The 20,562-nt window shown below is 40.7% G+C and overlaps 1 protein-coding gene across 3 annotated transcripts in view; it reads left to right on the forward strand.

Moving 5' to 3' along the window:
• The window catches only part of ZMPSTE24 (zinc metallopeptidase STE24), a 45,683-nt gene that overhangs the window by 17,996 nt on the left and 7,125 nt on the right, over positions 1–20,562 (forward strand). For all 3 annotated transcript variants that reach the window (XM_066375969.1, XM_066375970.1, XM_066375971.1), the window contains 3 exons: positions 1,447–1,588; positions 8,007–8,191; positions 18,644–18,748. In XM_066375969.1, the coding sequence (XP_066232066.1) occupies positions 1,447–1,588; positions 8,007–8,191; positions 18,644–18,748 (432 nt within the window). The remainder of the gene's footprint in view (positions 1–1,446; positions 1,589–8,006; positions 8,192–18,643; positions 18,749–20,562) is intronic.

Consider the following 20,562-nt stretch of genomic DNA (forward strand, 5'->3'; position numbering starts at 1 on the left):
TCAGCTCTCTTTCTTTTCCCTCCCTTTTCCTCTCATCCCCCTTCATTGTCCCTCCCCCACATCTTCTTTCCTCTTCTCCTTCACATATTCTAACACAGACACTACAACACAATAAAAATTGTCTGCTGACGCCCCTAGAGAATATCACCTATCATCTCTTAACCCTGCTGGTGAGGAAAGTCATGTTAGTCTGAATTACTGCGGTGCTCATTGCTTCACTTCCTTCTGGTGGGATCAAAATCAGAAAATGGGCACTAGTTGGATTTACAAATACCTGTTGTATGGCATACTGGAGTGAGAGGAAAGAACAGAGGAAATGCTTCCAAAATTTTATTTATTTATTTATTTTTTTACAGAGACAGAGAGAGAGTCAGAGTGGGGGATAGACAGGGACAGACAGACAGGAACGGAGAGATGAGAAGCATCAATCATCAGTTTCTCGTTGCGCATTGCGACACCCTAGTTGTTCATTGATTGCTTTCTCACATGTGCCCTGACCGTGGGCCTTCAGCAGACCGAACAACCCCTTGCTCGAGCCAGTGACCCTGGGTCCAAGCTGGCGAGCTTTTTGCTCAAGCGAGATGAGCCCGCGCTCAAACTGGCAACCTCGGAGTCTCGAACCTGGGTCTTCCACATCCCAGTCCGACGCTCTATCCACTGCGCCACCGCCTGGTCAGGCGCTTCCAAAATTTTTAAGGAAGTGCTGTTTCAGCTAAAGTGTATGGTTGTGAACTGCAGGTAATTAATTTTAGCAGACCAACCAAATAACAGACAGCATGCAAACCCCCTCTAGTAATTCTTTTTTAGCAAAGACTTCAGGTCTGTCTTGATTACTTTGAAAGGCAGAATTCCAAATTCTTTTTTCTTTTTTTTTCTTTTTTTTTGTGGCAGAGACAGAGAGAGTCAGAAAGAGGGACAGACAGACAGGAAGGGAAAGAGATGAGAAACATCAATTCTTCGTTGCAGTTCCTTAGTTGTTAATTGATTGCTTTCTCATATGTGCCTTGACCGGGGGGCTACTGCAGACTGAGTGACCCCTTGCTCGAGCCAGCAACCTTGGACTCAAGCTAGTGAGCCTTGCTTAAACCAGATGAGCTCGTGCTCAAGCTGGCAACCTCAGGGTCTCGAACCTGGGTCCTCTGCATCCCTGTCCCACGCTCTATCCACTGCACCACCACCTGGTCAGGCCCCAAGGGAGTTTTGAATGAACCATTTGACTTTTCAGTTGTGACCACCTGGAGACTACTCATTTTGATTTAATTTATCAAATAGATTGAACATTTGCCATCTGGAACAATTTGGGGCTGAGGATACCAGCACAAATAAGATAAGGTCTCTGTTCTCAAGGCTAGGATCACATAGTTGTTTTAACATAATTAAATTTGTATAATGAGGAGTTTTTCTTTAAGAACACATTCATAGGTTCTTCTGACATTTACTTTTCAGGTGCTTGTCACAATCTATGCTGATTATATTGCCCCTTTATTTGACAAATTCACACCTCTACCGGAGGGAAAGCTTAAACAAGAAATTGAAGTAATGGCAAAGAGTATTGACTTTCCTTTGACTAAGGTGTATGTTGTTGAAGGTAAGGCTACTGGGGTAAGAAGATTTCATTTGACTGGTTTGTTTTATTTGAGCACTTTATTCTTAAAACTTGAATAAATGAACAAATCAGTTTTTTAAAAATTGTGCTACCTAAAGGTTAGGTTTTTACATTTTGGCTTTTTAAGATTTATAGGAATTGATGACATAGTCTAGGGATAGAGACTGGTTGCCTGATCCCAAATCCCGCTCTTGCCCGAAGCTGTGTTTGGTTGGCTTTACAGTATTATTTTTAATTTTGGGCCGAGGCCTTTATCACTCCCTGTTATATCATCTACATGAGATTGATTTATGTACTTCTGTTACCTGCCTGGCTCCTCGTAATTAAGTTGGACTTGTGCATAGTCAAATTTCAGTTAACACTAGTTGGGGCACTCAAAAACAAAATCATTTTTTTTGGCTTTGTTTCCCTCAACAAAACTTCCAGTGTTTTAGAGGAGTCTGATTTCACTTGCAGATTACCGAAAACTGTCCTACCATTTGGTACAGGTAAGCTAGCTACAGCTACATGAGACAACTAAATTCTCAAGGAAGCTTGCAAAGATTCAGAGTGACGCCGTCATGTGATAGCATGACTTTCAGATGCTTTAAATTAAAATCCATGTAAATGAGTGAGACTGGTCCTGCCCCTGCTGCTACCAGCTGTGGAATCTGGACAGATCACTTCACGGTGCTTCTGGGTTTCAGTTTTGTTCCCCTAAACCATGCATGGTTTGGCACATATTTTATGTAAAGGCATAGATAATGAGTATTTTAGGCTTTGCAGGCCACATGTTCTTTGTCACAGCTGTTCAACTCTGTCATTATAGTACAAGAGCAATCAGAGATAATACATAAACCAGTGAGCATGGCTGTCTTCTAGTAAAACTTTATTTATAAAAATAAGTGGCAGATTGCATTGGGCCTACAAGCCATATTTTACCCATCCCTCTAAACTTAAAATATCGCCAGTGAGAAGCAGTTTATTGGATGAAGGCATAGAAACTGAGAAGTACAGAATTATGGGGCAGGGGAGTACAGAGATGGTCACAATGGGAAAGAATGAATTAACAGCAACGAAGAGAGTATAGAACTCTCAGATATTGGTAGTTTCTGAGGTTATACAGCCCAACTAAAGGTATCACTGGAACATTTCTATGGGGAAATGATGGGAGAATAAGCCAATTCATACTACTTCTTTAGCCACTGAGATCACTACTCTCTCAGTTAATATTAACTAGCAGCACACTAATCAGTATAGTAGAACAGTTTCTGAGAGTCTTTTACAGAAGGGGCAACCTATGTTGCTGATCACTTAAATTATAATCAGGTAACATGAAATGACAAATAATGTGACAACAGGTGCTTGATAGATGGAATATAAGCCATAATTGCTATATGATTTTAGATGAAATTGTCAAGGGTTTTATGTACAGTTATAATATAAGCTGGGACACTACGTAAAATTAAGATTGGAGGTGGAAGGGTAGAATTTCAGAGGTTAGGCTGTGGAGTCAGTAGTCTTGGGTTTGAATCCTAGCTCTATCACAGTTATCTGTGACTTTGGGCAATTTAACTTTGCTAAACAGAAGTTTACTCATTGGTAATATATGTTTTTATTGTTGTTAATAATGGTAACAATCCTCAAAAATATTTTGAATGAATAAATGTTACTAACAATAACACACATTACAGATTTGTACATTGATAAGAATATTGTAGTGAGAAACCAAGGTTCCGCTCTCAGAAAATATCAGATAGCAAGTGCTGTGCAGAGAATGAAAGTAGTGTAATGTGATGAAGAATGACTGAGTAGATGTGTCATCAGGCAAGCCTTCTCTGAGCAAATGAATTTAAGCTGAGACATGAAGGAAGGAGCCATGCATGCAGAGATCAAGAGAAAGACCTTCCAGTGCTTTGAATCTTCAGGAAACGGAAAAAAGCCCTATGTGGCTGCCATGTGGCAAGAGAGTGTTAGGACATGAAATCTGAGACATAGGCAAGAATCAGACCATGAAGGCCTTTGTAAGTCAGGGGAAGGAGCTTGAATTTTATTATAAGTTCAGGGAGAAAAGCCATTGAAGATTTTAGGCAGGAAAGTGCATGGTCTGGTTTGTATTTCTGGAGAACAGATTGTAGGGGCGGCAAGCATAGATTCAGGGAGAGCAGTTAGTGGTAATCCAGGTGGGAGATAGTGGTTGCTTAGACTAGGGCAGTAGTGACTGATGGAAAGAAGTGGGTGCACTGGGCGTATGTTTTAAAGGTAGAGTTGACAGACTTTGCTAATAGATTACATGGAGAGGAATAAGGGGCAAAGGGAGACATCAAGAATAATGACCTAGACTTTCCGCCTGAGAAATTGGATACATGGTAGTTTACTGAGACTGGAAAAAACGGGGAGACAGCAGGTTGTTGCAAAATTAAGTTGGATGTGTTGCAGTGGTGGGATTCAGCTGGTTTGCACCAGTTCAGCAGAGCCGATACCTAATTTTTTGTTGAGTTTGATGAACCGTTTGTTAAAATGGGACTTGTAAATCAAGGTTCTCTCTAAGGTGGGTGCCTGGACAGTCTCCCAATGTAGAAATCACAACTTTATATTCCTTACTCTTTTTTGACATTCATCTGTGCAACTGCATTTGCTAAGCGCCCATAGTAATGTTCATTCCATCCATAGGTGAAAAAAATTTGACGAAACTATGCTTGTAATATTTATTTATTCATTTCATAAAACTCATTATATACCTTTGATGAAATACTACATTTTAATTTCCTTGCATTTGTTACTTCAGTAAAAAAACATATAACGTAAAGAGAAAAAGTGCCAAATAGCCAGGAGGTGACAAACTAGCATCGGAAATATCTTAAATATCAGTTTTATTGTTTTTTGTCAGGTGTTAATTACCTTTTTTTCATTAATATTTTAAAACTCTTTCTTATAATCTAGTTTTGTATACCTCTTTTATTGTTTGTATTTAAGTATCAATTGCATGAAATAATAAACTACCTTTCGGTATATTGGGTTTTTTTGTTTGTTTGTTTGTTTTTCAGAGGCAGAGAGTCAGAGAGGGATAGGTAGGGACAGACAGGAATGGAGAGAGATGAGAAGCATCAATTATCAGTTTTTCATTGTGGCACTTTAGTTGTTCATTGATTGCTTTCTCACATGTGCCTTGACCATGGGGCTACAGCAGACCAAGTGACCCCTTGCTCAAGCCAGCGACCTTGGGTTCAAGCTGGTGAGCCTTGCTCAAACCAGATGAGCCCGCGCTCAAGCTAGTGACCTTGGGTCTGGAACCTGGGTCCTCCGCATCCCAGTCCGACTCTATCCACTGCGCCACTGTCTGGTCAGGCCGGTATATTGTTTTTTAATACTTAAAACAGACATTAGGGGAGAGAACTGGTTGTTAAATTACTTGAATCCCACCACTGATGTGTTGTATATTGAGATATCTGTTGAACACTGAATTAGAGTTCTACAAACAAACAGAAAACAATTGTAGCTGATTTAAGCAAAAAAAAAAAAAAATTATTGAAACAATATTTGATAGGTTACCGAATCACCAGGAAGTTTGAGTTTACCAAGCTTGGGAATCGGGCTGTTCCGCAGGGAGACAAGGAACTCGGAATTTCGCTGCAGAACCAGCCTGGGAGGGCACTGCTGTTGCCTCCTACTGTTGGATTCGGCAGTCTGCGCCCTAACATCCCTATCACTAGCACTGACAGAAGTAATTCCTCACTGCCCTGCTTCTATTCCGAGTCCTCAGTGGGTGCATTTGATTGACAGAGCCAGGGCACAGGGCTAGCTGCCAGGAATGCCGAGGAAGCAAATATCTGGCTTTTTAGATTTCTCAGATGAGAAGCAGTCTTTCACCGACTTACATGGTGTGAATTCCCTGAACTCTGAAAGGAGATTCCAATCCTGGGCAAGGACAAAAAACACACATAAGAATATAAACAACAAATGTGTACTGTAGACATCTCTGTGCAGATGTAGAAATATCAACTGGGCAGCTGGGTGTGTGAGTCTGGAGTTCTAGGGAGAGGTCAGGGTCAGGAATATTGATATGGAAGTATCTGGCACATAGATGGTGTTTAGTGCCATGAATGAGCAGCACTTAGAGGCGGGGAGGCGGTCAGCTCAGAGTCAGCAGGAGAGGAAGAGCCAGCATCAGCAACTGAGAAGAAGAGAGACCATTGAGTAGGAAGGAAAACAGGAGAAAATGAAGTTTCTTTTGAGATAGGAAAAGAAGGTGTTTCAAGGAGAGAATGGTCAGCTGCTACAGATGCTGCTGTGAGGTTGGTTAAGGTCAAACATCATAAAAATGACATAGATGGCAACACCTTGCACTTGCATAGAACATTTTGATTTCCAGTTTTCAAATACATCCTTCATACCTCCAGTGGTATTATTAATCCATTCAGTCAGTGAGCATTATTGAATATAGTATATGCTACATGCCAGGCACAGGGATACAAAAAGCTTACAGTTTATTGTGGGGACTCTTAAACTTTAGTGAATACTAAGTAAAAATTCCCTGGAGAGTTTGTTAAAAGACAGGTTCCTGGGCTCCATTCCTGGAGATCCTGACTTACCCATGTTTATAGTATCTACTTCTAACCAGCACCCTGGGGTGATTTTAGTGTAGGTGTTCCTTTGGCCACACTTCCAGATATTTGGACCAATGGGAGATATTAAAATGTTAATTTTATTTTATTTATATGCATACCAATAAATCTGCCTACTTCCATAAATACCTTTAGGCAGTATCTAAGAACTATTTTTATATTACATTTTTAAAAAATCAGAGTCAGAGAAGACAGAAATAAGATGGAAGAATAAGACCTCAGAATGATACACAGGTCTCCAGATCCTAAGGTCCTGTATTATTGGCAAAACTGGACCACATGCTTGGCTCTTAACATCCAGGCAATTAAACAAAAACTGAAAATAAGTAAAGAAATGCCACTACTTACCAGAGCCATACTACATTCTAAACATACTGCCAAACTTACTGCTATATATATAAAATATGCTATATTCTAAATACACTACTAAACATACTTTATGTTAGAAATTTAAGTAGATACAGAATTCACATTTTCTGTGAGAGATCTCAAATTTCCAAGAGAAACAAATATTTTATCATTTCTTATCTTAAAAAAGCATGTAAGTAAAAGTAGTAGTTTATGTGGATCAGGCTGTATACTAATTGATTTACTGAGAATTTCTCATGTCCTCCTTAATCCAATCCAATGATGTAGATATTGGCTTGCATCATAAACAGGAAAATAAAGCTTAAAGAAATTAAGAAAGTTTTTTACATTTACACAGCTAGTACATGGCAGAGCCAAGATTTGAACCCAAAGTCTGCTCTTAACCACTAAGTCCACTGTGCATTATATAACATTTAGAAAATAAATATATATCAGGAAGAAAATAAAAATCAACCATAGTTTACTTCTGTTAGCCACTATTAAAAATTTAGATATGGCCCTGGCCGGTTGGCTCAGTGGTAGAGCGTCGGCCTGGCTTGCAGAAGTCCCGGGTTCGACTCCCGGCCAGGGCACACAGGAGACACGCCCATCTGCTTCTCCACCCCTCCCCCTCTCCTTCCTCTCTGTCTCTCTCTTCCCCTCCTGCAGCCGAGGCTCCATTGGAGCAAAGATGGCCCGGGCGCTGGGGATGGCTCCTTGGCCTCTGCCCCAGGCGCTGGAGTGGCTCTGGTCGCAAGGGAGCGACGCCCTGGAGAGGCAGAGCATCGCCCCCTGGTGGGCGTGCTGGGTGGATCCCAGTCGGGCATATGTGGGAGCCTGTCTGTCTCTCCTCATTTCTAGCTTCAGAAAAATACCAAAAAAAAAATTTAGATACGTTTTTTTCCAGCCTTTTAAAAAATAGCTTTAATTATTTTTTGAGTATTGAAGTACATATACTTATTTTAAAAGCCTTAGAAAAGAGAGAAAAGTATAGGGGGGAACAAAAATCCATAGTTCTAAAAGCCAGTGATAAACACGTTGGTATTTATGACAATAATGGAACCTTATATACAGGAAGTTTTATATCCTCAGTATATTGGTGAGCCTTTTCCTGTCTCATTAACATTCTTCAAAAGTGTAATTTGGGGGGAATTGCTTAAAATTTCACTTCATAGCTTTACCATAATGTAAGCATTTCACTGTGCTGGGTGGTTAGGCTGTCACGTATTGTTGCTACACAGCTCTGGTGAGCGTAAATCCCTATTGGCAAGACTGCAGGTAAACAGACACTGTCCGCCGCTGATGATTTATGCCGATACAGTTTTCTTTAGGTATTAAACAATTTGAAAATGCTAATATCCTTTCCAGTAGTTCAATTTCTAGGAATCTCTCCAGAGAACCCCAGACTTTTTAATTATTTTCCACGCTTTGAACTGTCTTTTCCTTAGGATCTAAACGCTCTTCCCACAGCAATGCTTATTTTTATGGCTTCTTCAAGAACAAGCGAATAGTTTTGTTTGACACTCTACTAGAAGAGTATTCTATACTAAACAAAGACATCCAGGAGGAGTCTGGCATGGAACCTCGCAATGATGGAGAAGGGGACACTGAAGAAATAAAAGCTAAAGTTAAGGTGAGTTCTTCTTTTCCTAAGAGACTCTGGTTTAGTTTTTTTTTGTTTTTTTTTTACAGAGGCAGAGATAGACAGGGACAGACAGACAGGAACGGAGAGAGATGAGAAGCATCAATCATCAGTTTCTCGTTGCGCCTTGCGACTTCTTAGTTGTTCATTGATTGCTTTCTCACATGTGCCTTGACCGCGGGCCTTCAGCAGACCGAGTAACCCCCTGCTGGAGCCAGCGACCTTGGGTCTAAGCTGGTGAGCTCTTTGCTCAAGCCAGATGAGCCTGCGCTCAAGCTGGCGACCTCGGGGTCTCGAACCTGGGTCCTTCTGCATCCCAGTCCGACGCTCTATCCACTGCGCCACCACCTGGTCAGGCTGGTTTAGTTTTTATAAAACAGTTTCCTGTGACAACTCAAAATAATATCAATTTCTATGTGATTGTTGAATTGAGAAAGACTATGGAATACAAACACCATGCCCGTTTATAATTCTGGTATTTGGGAGAGATCATCACTGTTATTACATGCTGACTACCTTGCAAGCTTTTGTAGAATGTACACATTAAATTGGAAATATAAGATAGGAAAGTTCTTATGATTATAAGCTATCTTTAAAACAGGGACTTTATATTCTTGATATGTTTATGATCATCAGAGAAATCCGACAGGCAGAATAAATAAAAGATAAACATCTCATTTCTAGCTTCATTGAGACAATAATTATAGGCTCTGGCAAGGGAGAGACTTGGATTTGAATCCTGGTTCTGTCATTTAGAAGTTTTGCACATTGTGTACTTGGTACATTAATGTACTTGAGTACATTCTGTAATTTGGTCAGCTTTCTTTTAATAAATATTTATGAAATAAATATTCTGCACTGAGGTACTTTGGCACTAGGAATACATAATTAAAGAGGCAAACCCTTGCTCTCAAGGAACTTACACAGTCACAGTACAATCTAGTGATGATTGCCACAGTGAAGTTGTGTGTACTGGATGCAGTGAGAACATAAGAAAAGACATTTTTCAAATCTCACCTGGAAGTTCGAGAAAGCTTTTTATGAGGTCCTTCCCTAGATGAGATCAGCTTGTGCTGATTAGCAAAATCTAAACTACCAAGACTAAACGGGGGAAAGGGGACAGTGCTAAGAAATGACATACGTTTAATCAAAAACAGTCACCAACCTGACCAGGAGGTGGTGCAGTGGATAGAGTGTCGGACTGGGATGCAGAAGAGCCAGGTTCGAGACCCCAAGGTCGCCAGCTTGAGTGTGGGCCCATCTGGTTTGAGCAAAGCTCACCAGCTTGGACCCAAGGTCGCTGGCTCGAGCAAGGGGTTACTCAGCCTGCTGAAGGCCCACGGTCAAGGCACATATGAGAAAGCAGTCAATGAACAACTAAGGTGCCTCAATGAAAACCGGATGACTGATGCTTCTCATCTCTCTCCGTTCCTGTCTGTCTGTCCCTATCTATCCCTCTCTCTGACTCTCTCTGTCCCTGTAAAAAAAAAAAACCCAAAAAACAAAAAAAACAGTCACCAATATTTATCTCGGTGATGTGCTGTTGGCTTTGGATCTGTGTACCGCTCGGCAAGTAAGTTAAGCTCTCTAAACCATTTGTTTCTTAACCAAAAGATGATGCCATCAGGGTTTCTCACCTCTGCACAGTTAACGCTTGGGCCATGTAATTGTTTGTTGTGGGAGAATATGTTGTGCATCATAGATGTTTAGCAGCATCTCTGGCCTCTCCCTGCTAGATGCCCACATCAACACCCCACCACACCCTTGCCACCCCAAGAATCGCAACAAATATGAAAAATGTCTCTAGACAGCATGATGTGGGGGCTTGCAGGGCAAGTTCACTGAGTTGAGAAACCCTGGGCCGAAGATACCCCCCTTTGAGGGTCATGGAGATTAAAAGAAATAATATGTATATGTAAATACTGTGGAGTTAATTTTATGTATTCTAAGTATCAGAAAATAACTATTATAATTTGAGCATTTGTTTTGACCTAAAAAGATGGTCTAGTAAAATGCCTAGCCTGTTATAAATATGTAAATAGTAGGTAGAACAAAATTCTGTGAAAGGAATAATTAGCACCAGGAGAGGCTTAACTCCTTTGATTGTATAATATTTATTTTTAAGTGGGGTTATTCCACTTGTTACAATATTGGAATAAAAGTTACTTTGGTCTGACCAAGAGGCATAGGACTTTAAGCCAGGAAGAGATCTTAAGGTCATCTTATAGCTAGAAAAACTGGAGTCCAGAAAAGGTAACCCGGTAACAACACTGAGGAGTCATACAAGTTCAGCAAAGCAACCTACTTAAGAGGTATCCACATACAGGGTGGATCACATTAGAGCCAAACCTAGACATCAGCTAGTGGTTCACTGATTTTAAGCAATATAATGAAATTGCTGACTTTTAGTATCTATGAGAACAGTATTCTTTGGCTTAAATTTTTTAAAAGATTGGGTAGTCCTTTAAAGCATGTTGAATGGAGTTTTAGTTATTATCCTGGCTTCTTGAAGAGCCAGTTTTATTTCATTGATAACCATAAACATTTTAGCATCTGAGTACAAATTATAAGATGAAGATACATTAGACATAGTCCTACCCTAAAGAACCCATTGCAAAGGAGACTGGATATGTACACAAATAGCCCATACTTTAAGGCAAAGTGTGGTAAATATCTGAAGTGGTTGAAATAGTATGGTTTTTATAAATTTAGAAATTAGCCTGACCAGATGGTGGTGCAGTGGATAGAGCGTTGACCTGGGGTGCAGAGGACCCAAGTTTGAAACCCTGAGGTCGCCGGCTTGAGCACAGGGTCCCTGGCTTGAGCCCAAAGGCCACTGGCTTGAAATCCTAGGTCGCTGGCTTGAGCAAGGGAATACCGGCTCGCTGGAGCCCCCTGGTCAAGGCATATATGAGAAAGCAATCAGTGGAAAACTAAGGTGCCACAACTATGAGTGAATGCTTTTTATCTCTATCTTCCTTCTTGTGTGTGTGTGTGTGTGTCTGTCTGTCTTTCTCTTGCTAAAAAAAAAATGTAAAGAAAAAGAAGTTAAGAAATTAATGGTCAGACATTTCTTAAAAGAGAGGATATTTGAACAAGACAGAACTTTGACTTTGGTTTGAGCATTTTCATATTGAAGACATAGAATAAACAAGCTATAGAGATAGATATCAAATATACAATGGCTATTCTGAGACTAATGATTGGTTGTATTATTGTAGATGGCAACAGGTAGGCCAGGATCTGTTAATAATAGACTCCTTCCTGAAGACATTGAGTGCTTGTTTCCAGTAGCCTGGAAAGTTTAGATTGATTTAAGTAGAGACCAAAGCTTGTTTTAGGAAGATGAAAATTTGGTGGCAGCATGTAGAGCAGAGCAAAGATTGGAAGCAGGGAGGCTTCCAGGGGCCTGTGGCATCAAGGTCTCCCAGATAAGCATGAAATAGAGAGGGCCTGCACCAGAGGGAGAGGTCAGAGGAAGTGGATGAGTCACAATAAAAGACAGATTTAAAGTACTTGGTGATAGCTTTTATGCAGAGTGAAGGAGGTCAAAGACTGACTCAATTCTCATTAGCTATGTTGGTTTCCAGTGTATGTCCCACTGGTGAGATGATTTTAGATAGTATATCAATATTTTAAATTGGTATATTTATTAATGTATATTAGGAAAAAGAAAATAGCATATTATGATTTCATGACTGTTGTCATTAAGAATAAGTTTTAAAAAGTGAATTAATTTAAAGAAAGGTATTATGAAAGTAACCACAGAGAGTACACAGATGTGGCAGAAGTTTAGGAAACGAGATTATTCAGCACCTGTTGCTGACTGCCTACTGTATACAATGTGATCAGTGATACAAAGGTGGTTTTAAGTCTGGATGATGTAGAGAAGATGAACTGTTTCTTTCTCTCTCTCTCTCTCTCTCTTTTTTTTTTCCCAAGTGAGAAGAGGAGAGATAGACTCCTGCATGTGCCCCAATCAGGATTCACCAGGCAACCCCGTCTGGTGCTGATGATCTGTCCATGTAGGGCCATGCTTATAACTGAGCTATTTTTAGCATCTGAAGGGGTGGCTCTAAGATGCCCAGGGTCAATGTGCTCTAACCCAGTGGTCCCCAACCCCCGGGCCGCAGACCGGTACAGGTCCACAGAGAAAGAATAAATAACTTACATTATTTCCGTTTTATTTATATTTAAGTATGAATGATGTTTTATTTTTAAAAAATAACCAGATTCCCTCTGTTACATCCGTCTAAGACTCACTCTTGACTCTTGTCTCGGTCATGTGATACATTTATCCGTCCCACCCTAAAGGCCGGTCTGTGAAAATATTTTCTGACATTAAACCAGTTTGTGGCCCAAAAAAGGATGGGGACCACTGCTCTAACCAATTGAGCCATGGCTGCTGGAGGGGAAGGGAGAGAAAGAGAGAGGAGGGGGATGGGGTAGAAAAGCAGATGGTCACTTCTTCTGTGTGCCATGACCAGGAATCTAACCCAGAACATCCACATGCTACACTGACACTACAACTGAGTCAACCAGCCAGGGCCTTTTTTTTTTTTTGAAAGAGGGAGAGAGAAGAGAAGCATCAACTCATAGTTGCGGCACCTTAGTTGTTATTGATTGCTTTCTTATACATGCCTTAACTCCAGCCAAGCCAGTGACCATGGGATCATGTCTACGATCCTGACAACCTCAGGGTTTTGAACCTGGATCCTCAGTGTCCCAGGTTGACACTCTATCCACTGTACCACCACCGGTCAGGCAAACTGTTTCATTTTTAACAGAAGTTTAAGGAAGAACACTAAAGTTATCCAGACTCTCTCAAAGATAACTAGTCAGAACATTTGGAATGTCTATACTGGCTATTAACATTTTAAAGGAAATATCTAGGAAACTTAACTCTCTGGAATTTTACCCTTCAGGAGACAAATGGAACACATAATTGGAACAACTTGTGTCAAAAGCAGTTTAAATAAGAGGAAAATTAAAACTATATAAAACCTGTACAGGAAAGCTGTCCTTTTGTGGAAGAAAACACTTATTTTCCCAGCAAGCACTAGGCTTAGGTGAGAGTTTTCCTAGCTGATGTGGGTTTGGATTTTGCCCACTACTTAATTAGCAAGATGATCTTAAGCAAGACATTTTGATTTCTCAGCTTTCTTTTCCTCATCTCTAATATGACGATAATACTTTCCATCCTGCCCAGCTTGGTATTGTGAGGATCAAATTAATCAGTGTATGAATTTTATAAAAAGGAAAGTACTATAGACAAGTAAAGATGTGCAGCATTTATTTTTGTTCTTTTATATGAAATTAGTGTGAGAAGAAAATCCAATTCTGCCTAAGACTCTGCCTTGAAGAGCAAGTCTCCTTCTTCTGGGAAGTGATCCTTGTTTAAGCTCTTTTCATTTGTTTCTTTGAATTTGACCCTGGTGCAGTTCTGAATAGCTTCCTAAGTCCAGATACCAAGCCAAGAGATAAGCCTATGCTATCTAATAGAGAACTGGTTGTTTTTATAAAACAGTTCATAGTTCATATTGAGAAGCAGGTAACTAGTGAAAATGAAGCCTGAAGACTGTGCCTGTTTGTATAAAGCAAGGCTGATGATGCCTGCCTTATAGAAGTGGAGATGAATGAACTGTATCTAGAATACCTCATATTCATTGTCTGGTACATAAGCCAGTAATGACTAGTAGCTGATATCATCATTATTATTACAAAAACAACAATATTTTTGCTTATTATTAAAGTAATAGAAAAGTTAGAAAAACATGCCTGACCAAGTGGTACAGTGGATAGAGCGTCAGACTGGGACATGGAGGACCCAGGTTCAAAACCCCGAAGTTGCTGGCTTAGGCACGGGCTCATCTGGTTTGAGTAAGGCTCACCAGCTTGAGCCCAAGGTCATTGGCTTGAGCAAGGGGTCACTCACTCTGTTGTATCTCCCCCTCCCCCAGTCAAGGCACATATGAGAAAGCAGTTAGTGAACAACTAAGGTGCCTCAAATGAAGAATTGATGTTTCTCATCTTTCTCCCTTCCTGTCTGTCTCTATCTGTTCCTCTCTCTGTCTCTCTCTGTCTCTGTCACAAAAAAAAGTTAGAAAACAACAATAACTAAATTATCTATTGTCCAACCAACCATAAACATAGTAAGATATTTGTTATATGTTAGTTGGATATATGAGTTGTTTCCAATTTTTTTCTGTTAAGAATATTCTTGCAGGCCCTGGCCGGTTGACTCAGTGGTAGAGCGTCGGCCTGGCGTGCAGAAGTCCCGGGTTCAATTCCCGGCCAGGGCACACAGGAGAAGCGCCCATCTGCTTCTCCACCCCTCCCCCTCTCCTTCCTCTCTGTCTCTCTCTTCCCCTCCTGCAGCCGAGGCTCCATTGGAGCAAAGATGGCCCGGGCGCTGGGGATGGCTCCTTGGCCTCTGCCCCAGGCGCTGGAGTGGCTCTGGTCGCAGCAGAGCGACGCCCTGGAGGGGCAGAGCATCGCCCCCTGGTGGGCAGAGCGTCGCCCCCTGGTGGGCGTGCTGGGTGGATCCCGGTCGGGCTCATGCAGGAGTCTGTCTGACTGTCTCTCCCCGTTTCCAGCTTCAGAAAAATACAAAAAAAAAAAAAGAATATTCTTGCAAAAAATAAAAGTTCTTGATCCTGGCTGGTGGCTTAGTGAATAAAGCATTGGCCCTGTGTATGAATGTCCTGGGTTTGATTCCTGGTCAGGACACACAGGAGAAGGGACCATGCTCTTCCTCTCCCCCTTCTTACCCTCCCTCTCTCTCTTCCCCTCCCACAGCCAGTAGCTTGATTGCTTCAAGTGTGACCCTGGGCACTGAGAATAGCTCTGTTGGTGTGCATCAGCCTCAGGTACTAAAAATAGCTCAGTACTGAAGTGTCGGCCCCAGGTAGGGTTACCGGCTGGGTCCCAGTCAAGGTGCATGTGGGAGTCTGCCTCACTTTCTCCCCTCTTCTCACCTTAAAAAAAAGAAAAGTTCTTGCAGTGAATATTTTTGTATGTAAATCTTCAGTTGCACCTCTTAACTTTCTCCCTTAGACTAGATAGCTGTTGATTGATGCATTAATTTATTACTCCCTTTTAGTGGCCATGCCCTGAAGACACAAGTATGTGTGTATCTCTTAGCCATTTAAACAACTAGGTTAGTTATCTCATTCTTTTCTTTCCCTGCCAAACGTACTCCAACCTATATTCTAACATTTAAAAGGAAATAATAAATGTAAATACAGTCTTGCAAATATCCTTAATTGATCCTTTTTTCTCCTTCATCTGCCCAGCTTTGCTCTAAGTGCTCATTTTCCTGAAAATGAGGAATTGATAAAGGAGGGGAAACGTGGTAAAATACCTCGATTCCTTTAAATCTTGCTGCCTGTGTTCCCATTAGGTTGCATTTTTCTAAACTGTATAAAGTAAAATCAGTTCTGTGCTGATCTGGTTTTTTTGTACTTCACCCTTTGAAGTATCTAGAGTTTATTTCAAAACCTGTAGCCTTCACTTTTTAGGATATAAACATTATCTTTTTTTTAATGTTTATTTTATTGATTTTAGAGAGAGATGAAGGGAGAGAGAGAGAGAGAGAGAGGAACATTGATCTGTTCCTATATGGGCCCTGACCGGGGATCGAACCAGCAACCTCTGTGCTTTGGGACAACACTAACCAACTGAGCTGTCTGGCCAGGGCTAGGATATATATATTCTAATTGTTTGTTACAGGGTGCTGTATGTCTCCAACAGATCAAGCTTGTTCATTATTTTGTTTAGATCTTTATATCATTATTGTTATTTGACTTGCTTGATATGTCAGTGATTGAGAGAGGCATGTTAATATCCTCTGTTATAATAGGTTCATCAGGTTTTCCTTACAAATCTGACCATTTTGAATTAATATATTCTGAGGAACTAGTATAAGGTACATAAAAATTTAGAATTAATGTATCCTCCTGTTAAAATTTTTTATCATTCTGTTGTGAACTTCTTTATTATTTTTTTATTTTTTATTTTTTTACAGAGACAGAGAGAGAGTCAGAGAGAGGGATAGACAGGGACAAAGAGATGAGAAGCATCAATCATTAGTTTTTCGTTGCAACACCTTAGTTATTCATTGATTGCTTTCTCATATGTGCCTTGATCGCGGGCCTTCAGCAGACCGAGTAACCCCTTGCTTGAGCCAGCAACCCTGGGTCCAAGCTGGTGAGCTTTTGCTCAAACCAGATGAGCCTGCACTCAAGCTGGCGACCTTGGGGTCTCGAACCTGGGTCCTTCTGCATCCCAGTCCAACGCTTTATCCACTGCGCCACCGCCTGGTCTGGCTGTTGTGACCTTCTTTAATAATGTTTTTTGCCTTTAAGTTGATTTTGCTGAGATTAATACAGCTACCAGCTTTCTTTTGGTTAATACTTACTAGATGTCGTGTAATCATTTTACTGCTCAAAACAACTGAGATAAAATTTACCATCTGAACTATTTTAAAGTCTACACTTCAGTAGTTTTTCATATTCATAATACTCTGCAACCATCACCACTATCTCATTCATCCTTGTACTTTTAACCTACCATCCTTAATGTGTTAGATGTCTTGAACATAGTCTGGAGATAGATTTTGTTGTTATGGCTGACAGCCATTATCTTTTATTTTTTAGTTGTATGTTTTTAAATGATAAGAAAACGTTTATTTAGAAAGTCACAGAGGTAGTAGTAGAAGGGAGCCAGCTGGGCTGTGTGGGCTCAGGAAGCAGTTACGGAGGCAGACGAGGGGCCCTTGGAGCTTAGGGGAGAGAAAGGCAAAGGGAACGCAGCTGGGGGAAGACGGGCAAAAGGGCAAGGGAAAGGCGTGGGCATGCTCCTGAGAGGGAGAGGGCGCCTCCACTATCTTTTTTATTGACAAGCCCAGTGAACCCCCAGTCGAAAGGTGCTCTTCTTTTGTTCCATCCAGAGAATGAACTTGCAGGCTTCAGCCAGAATGAGGAAGGAGCGATTGCCTTTTGCTGTGGAGTTGGAGCAGGGATCTGGCAATTCAATTCTTTTTCAGACAGCTCTCGCCCAGTTATTTTAGTCAACTTCCCCTTCTCCCCCAGTTCCAGAAGTACCTGGTGCTGTTAGTTCCCACGGCCTTTGAAGATGCTGGTGTAAATGAGGCTGGTTCTTTTTTCTCCACCTGCTTTTCTGCTTCCAAATGTTGCTGTTGTCACCTTTGCTGTTTTCTTCATTCTTGTGGGTTTATATCTTTTTTTTTTTTTTTTTTTTTAAATTATTTTTATTTATTCATTTTTTTAAAGGGGGGGAGGGAGAGAGAGAGAGAGAAGGGGGGGAGGAGCAGGAAGCTTCAACTCCCATATGTGCCTTGACCAGGCAAGCCCAGGGTTTTGAACCAGCAACCTCAGCATTTCCAGGTCGATGCTTTATCCACCGCGCCACCACAGGTCAGGCAGGTTTATATCTTTTATATTTATAAAACTATTGTTAACATTTTGATATACTTTCTGTCTCTTTCCTAGATTTGTGTATTTTTACATATACATTCACTTTTTTTATAATTAGAATCATACTGTTTTTAGTTTTGTTTCCTGCTGTCTTTACTAGTTAAACCATTTTTCCATGTCAGAGCACAATCATTGAAACCTTAGACCCATTACTATGAAAGTTTGTTTGAGCCAAACAAAGGCTACACCTGGAAGCAAGATCCCAACAGGCTTAGCTAAATGCTTCCAAAAACAAAATTTCTAATGGGTTTATAATAAGGTTGTCATATGACTTTGTCGTAATTTATTTAACTATTGTCCTGTTGATAAAGATTATATTTTCTTCATTTTTCCTAATCTGAATTGGACTGTTAGATTCATGAAGTCAGAATATATCTATCTTATTCATGATTTTATCTTCAGTGCTTAACCTAGTGTCTAATAAGGAGTGGGGCAGAGAATGTTTGGTAAGTGAATAAAGTGTCACACAAAAGTCAGATTGTTTTCTTAAATTAGAATCAAAGATGGGCTCTTACTGGGTTAAAAGGTCTAAACTTAAAAAAAAAGGTATAAACTTTTTTTTTTGACAGAGACAGAGAGAGAGACAGAGAGAGGGATAGATAGAGACAGACAGACAGGAACGAAGAGAGATGAGAAGCATCAATCATTAGTTTTTCGTTGTAACATTTTAGTTGTTCATTGATTGCTTTCTCATATATGCCTTGACCGGGGGGCTACAGCAGACCGAGTAACCCCTTGCTCAAGCCAGCAACCTTGGGTTCAAGCTGGTGAGCTTTGCTCAAAACAGATGAGTCCGCGCTCAAGCTGGCGACCTTGAGGTCTTGAACCTGGGTCCTCTGCATCCCAGTCTGACGCTCTATCCACTGCGCCATCGCCTGGTCAGGCAAAAGGTGTAAACATTTTGAAGATTATTGATCATTTATTTTCAATTTATTCTTTGATTCAGAATAAGAAACAAGGATGCAAAAATGAGGAGGTGCTTGCTGTCCTTGGCCATGAGCTGGGGCACTGGAAGTTGGGACACACAGTCAAAAACATCGTTATTAGCCAGGTAAGTTTGGAGTGACAGTTCTCTTTTTATGGCATGATAGTCAAATTAGACATATGGCAGGTATGAGAGATTATATAGTAGAAAAGTTAAGACAGACTATATATAGCCTGGCCATCTGACTGTAGCTCCCTGACTCACTACCTGTGTGACTGCAGGCAAATTTCTGAACCTCTGTCTGCCGCCATTCCCTTATTGAATGGTAATACCTCATAGGACTGATATAAGAATTAAATGAGTTAATGCATTCAACGAGTTTATAGTACCTAGAAAGTGGTAAGTACTATAAAATATTTATTACTGTTATTACTATTGTCCTCACTACTTCCTGAGTTACTCAGCTGTAGGAACTAGAAGAGCAAAAGGAGGGAGGCTGGCCTGACCAAGTGGTGGCACAGTGGATGAGCATCAGACTGGGATGCGGACGACCCAGGTTCGAAACCCTGAGGTTGCTGGCTTGAGCACGGGCTTATCCAGCTTGAGCATGGGATCATAGACATGATCCTGTGGTTGTTGGCTTGAACCCCAATGTCACTGGCTTGAGCAAGGGGTCACTTGCTCTGCTGTAGCCACCACCCCCCTACCCCATCAAGACACATATGAGAAATCAATCAATGAACCACTAAGGTACCGCAATGAAGAATTGATTCTTCTTATCTCTCTCTCTTCCTGTCTGTCTATCCCTCTCTCTGTCTGTAAAAAAAAAGGAGTGAGCCTAAATAAGTTAGACATTAAAATGCTTTTTTAAAAACATATTTTTCTTATTTAAAAGTAATTATACATCCATTATCCCTAGTCGGTTAGCTCAGTCGGTTAACAGTATTGCCCGGAAACAACAAGGTTGCAGGTTTGATCCCTGGTCAGGGCACACACGGAAAGCAAGCAATGAATGCACAACTGAGTGGAACAACAAATGAATGCTTCCTTTCCCACTCAGGGCATATATTCCTGTTCAGGGCATATATAGGAGCATCTTGATATTCTTGACTCTCAATAAATGAATGCATAAATGAATGTCATTATACATCCATTGAAAAGAAATTGAAAAATATAGTAAATAGAAGTCTGACCTGTGGTGGCTCAGTGCATAAAGTGTCAACCTAGAATCCTGAAGTCACTAGTTTGAAACCCTGAGCTTGCCCCATCAAGGCACATAGGACAAGCAACCAGTAAACAACTAAAATGAAGCAGCTATGAGTTGATAATTCTCACTTCCCCACTCCTCTTTCTCCTCTCTGTAAAATCAATAAATATATATAAAGAAGAAAGTAACAGTTCCTGTAACATTCCTCCTCTGGGCATTAATACCTCTAAACCCACAGAGTTACCACAAGTTTGCAGGCTCTGGGTAAAAGGACACTATATCTTGTTGACTGGTTCTGAGCATTTGTGGCCTTGATTGAGTCTTAAGTGGGACGCTGTACCTTTCCAAAAGGCCAGCTGGCTCCGGGTGATAGATTATATGGGAAGACTTATTTTATTTTATTGATTGATTTTAGAGAGGAGAGGAGAGGGAGAGAAGGAGAGATAGAAACATCTATTTGTTGTTCCATTTATTTATGCATTCATTGGTTGATTCTGGTATGTGCCCTCTCTGGGGATCTAACCTGTAACCTTGGTGTATCCTACAACGCTCTAACCAACTGAGCTACAACGCTCTAACCCGACTGGGATACATGGGAACACTTATGAACCCCTATAGGCACTTTCCTGCTGCCTTACATTTGTAGATATAAAAATGAGTTCCTTGGCTTAAAACTATGTTGTATGGATACTCAACATTAAAACATTAAGTAAGTCGAAATCTAAGTTCAAAG

Source organism: Saccopteryx leptura, chromosome 3 (genome assembly GCF_036850995.1).
Source record: "Saccopteryx leptura isolate mSacLep1 chromosome 3, mSacLep1_pri_phased_curated, whole genome shotgun sequence".
Lineage (NCBI taxonomy): Eukaryota > Metazoa > Chordata > Mammalia > Chiroptera > Emballonuridae > Saccopteryx > Saccopteryx leptura.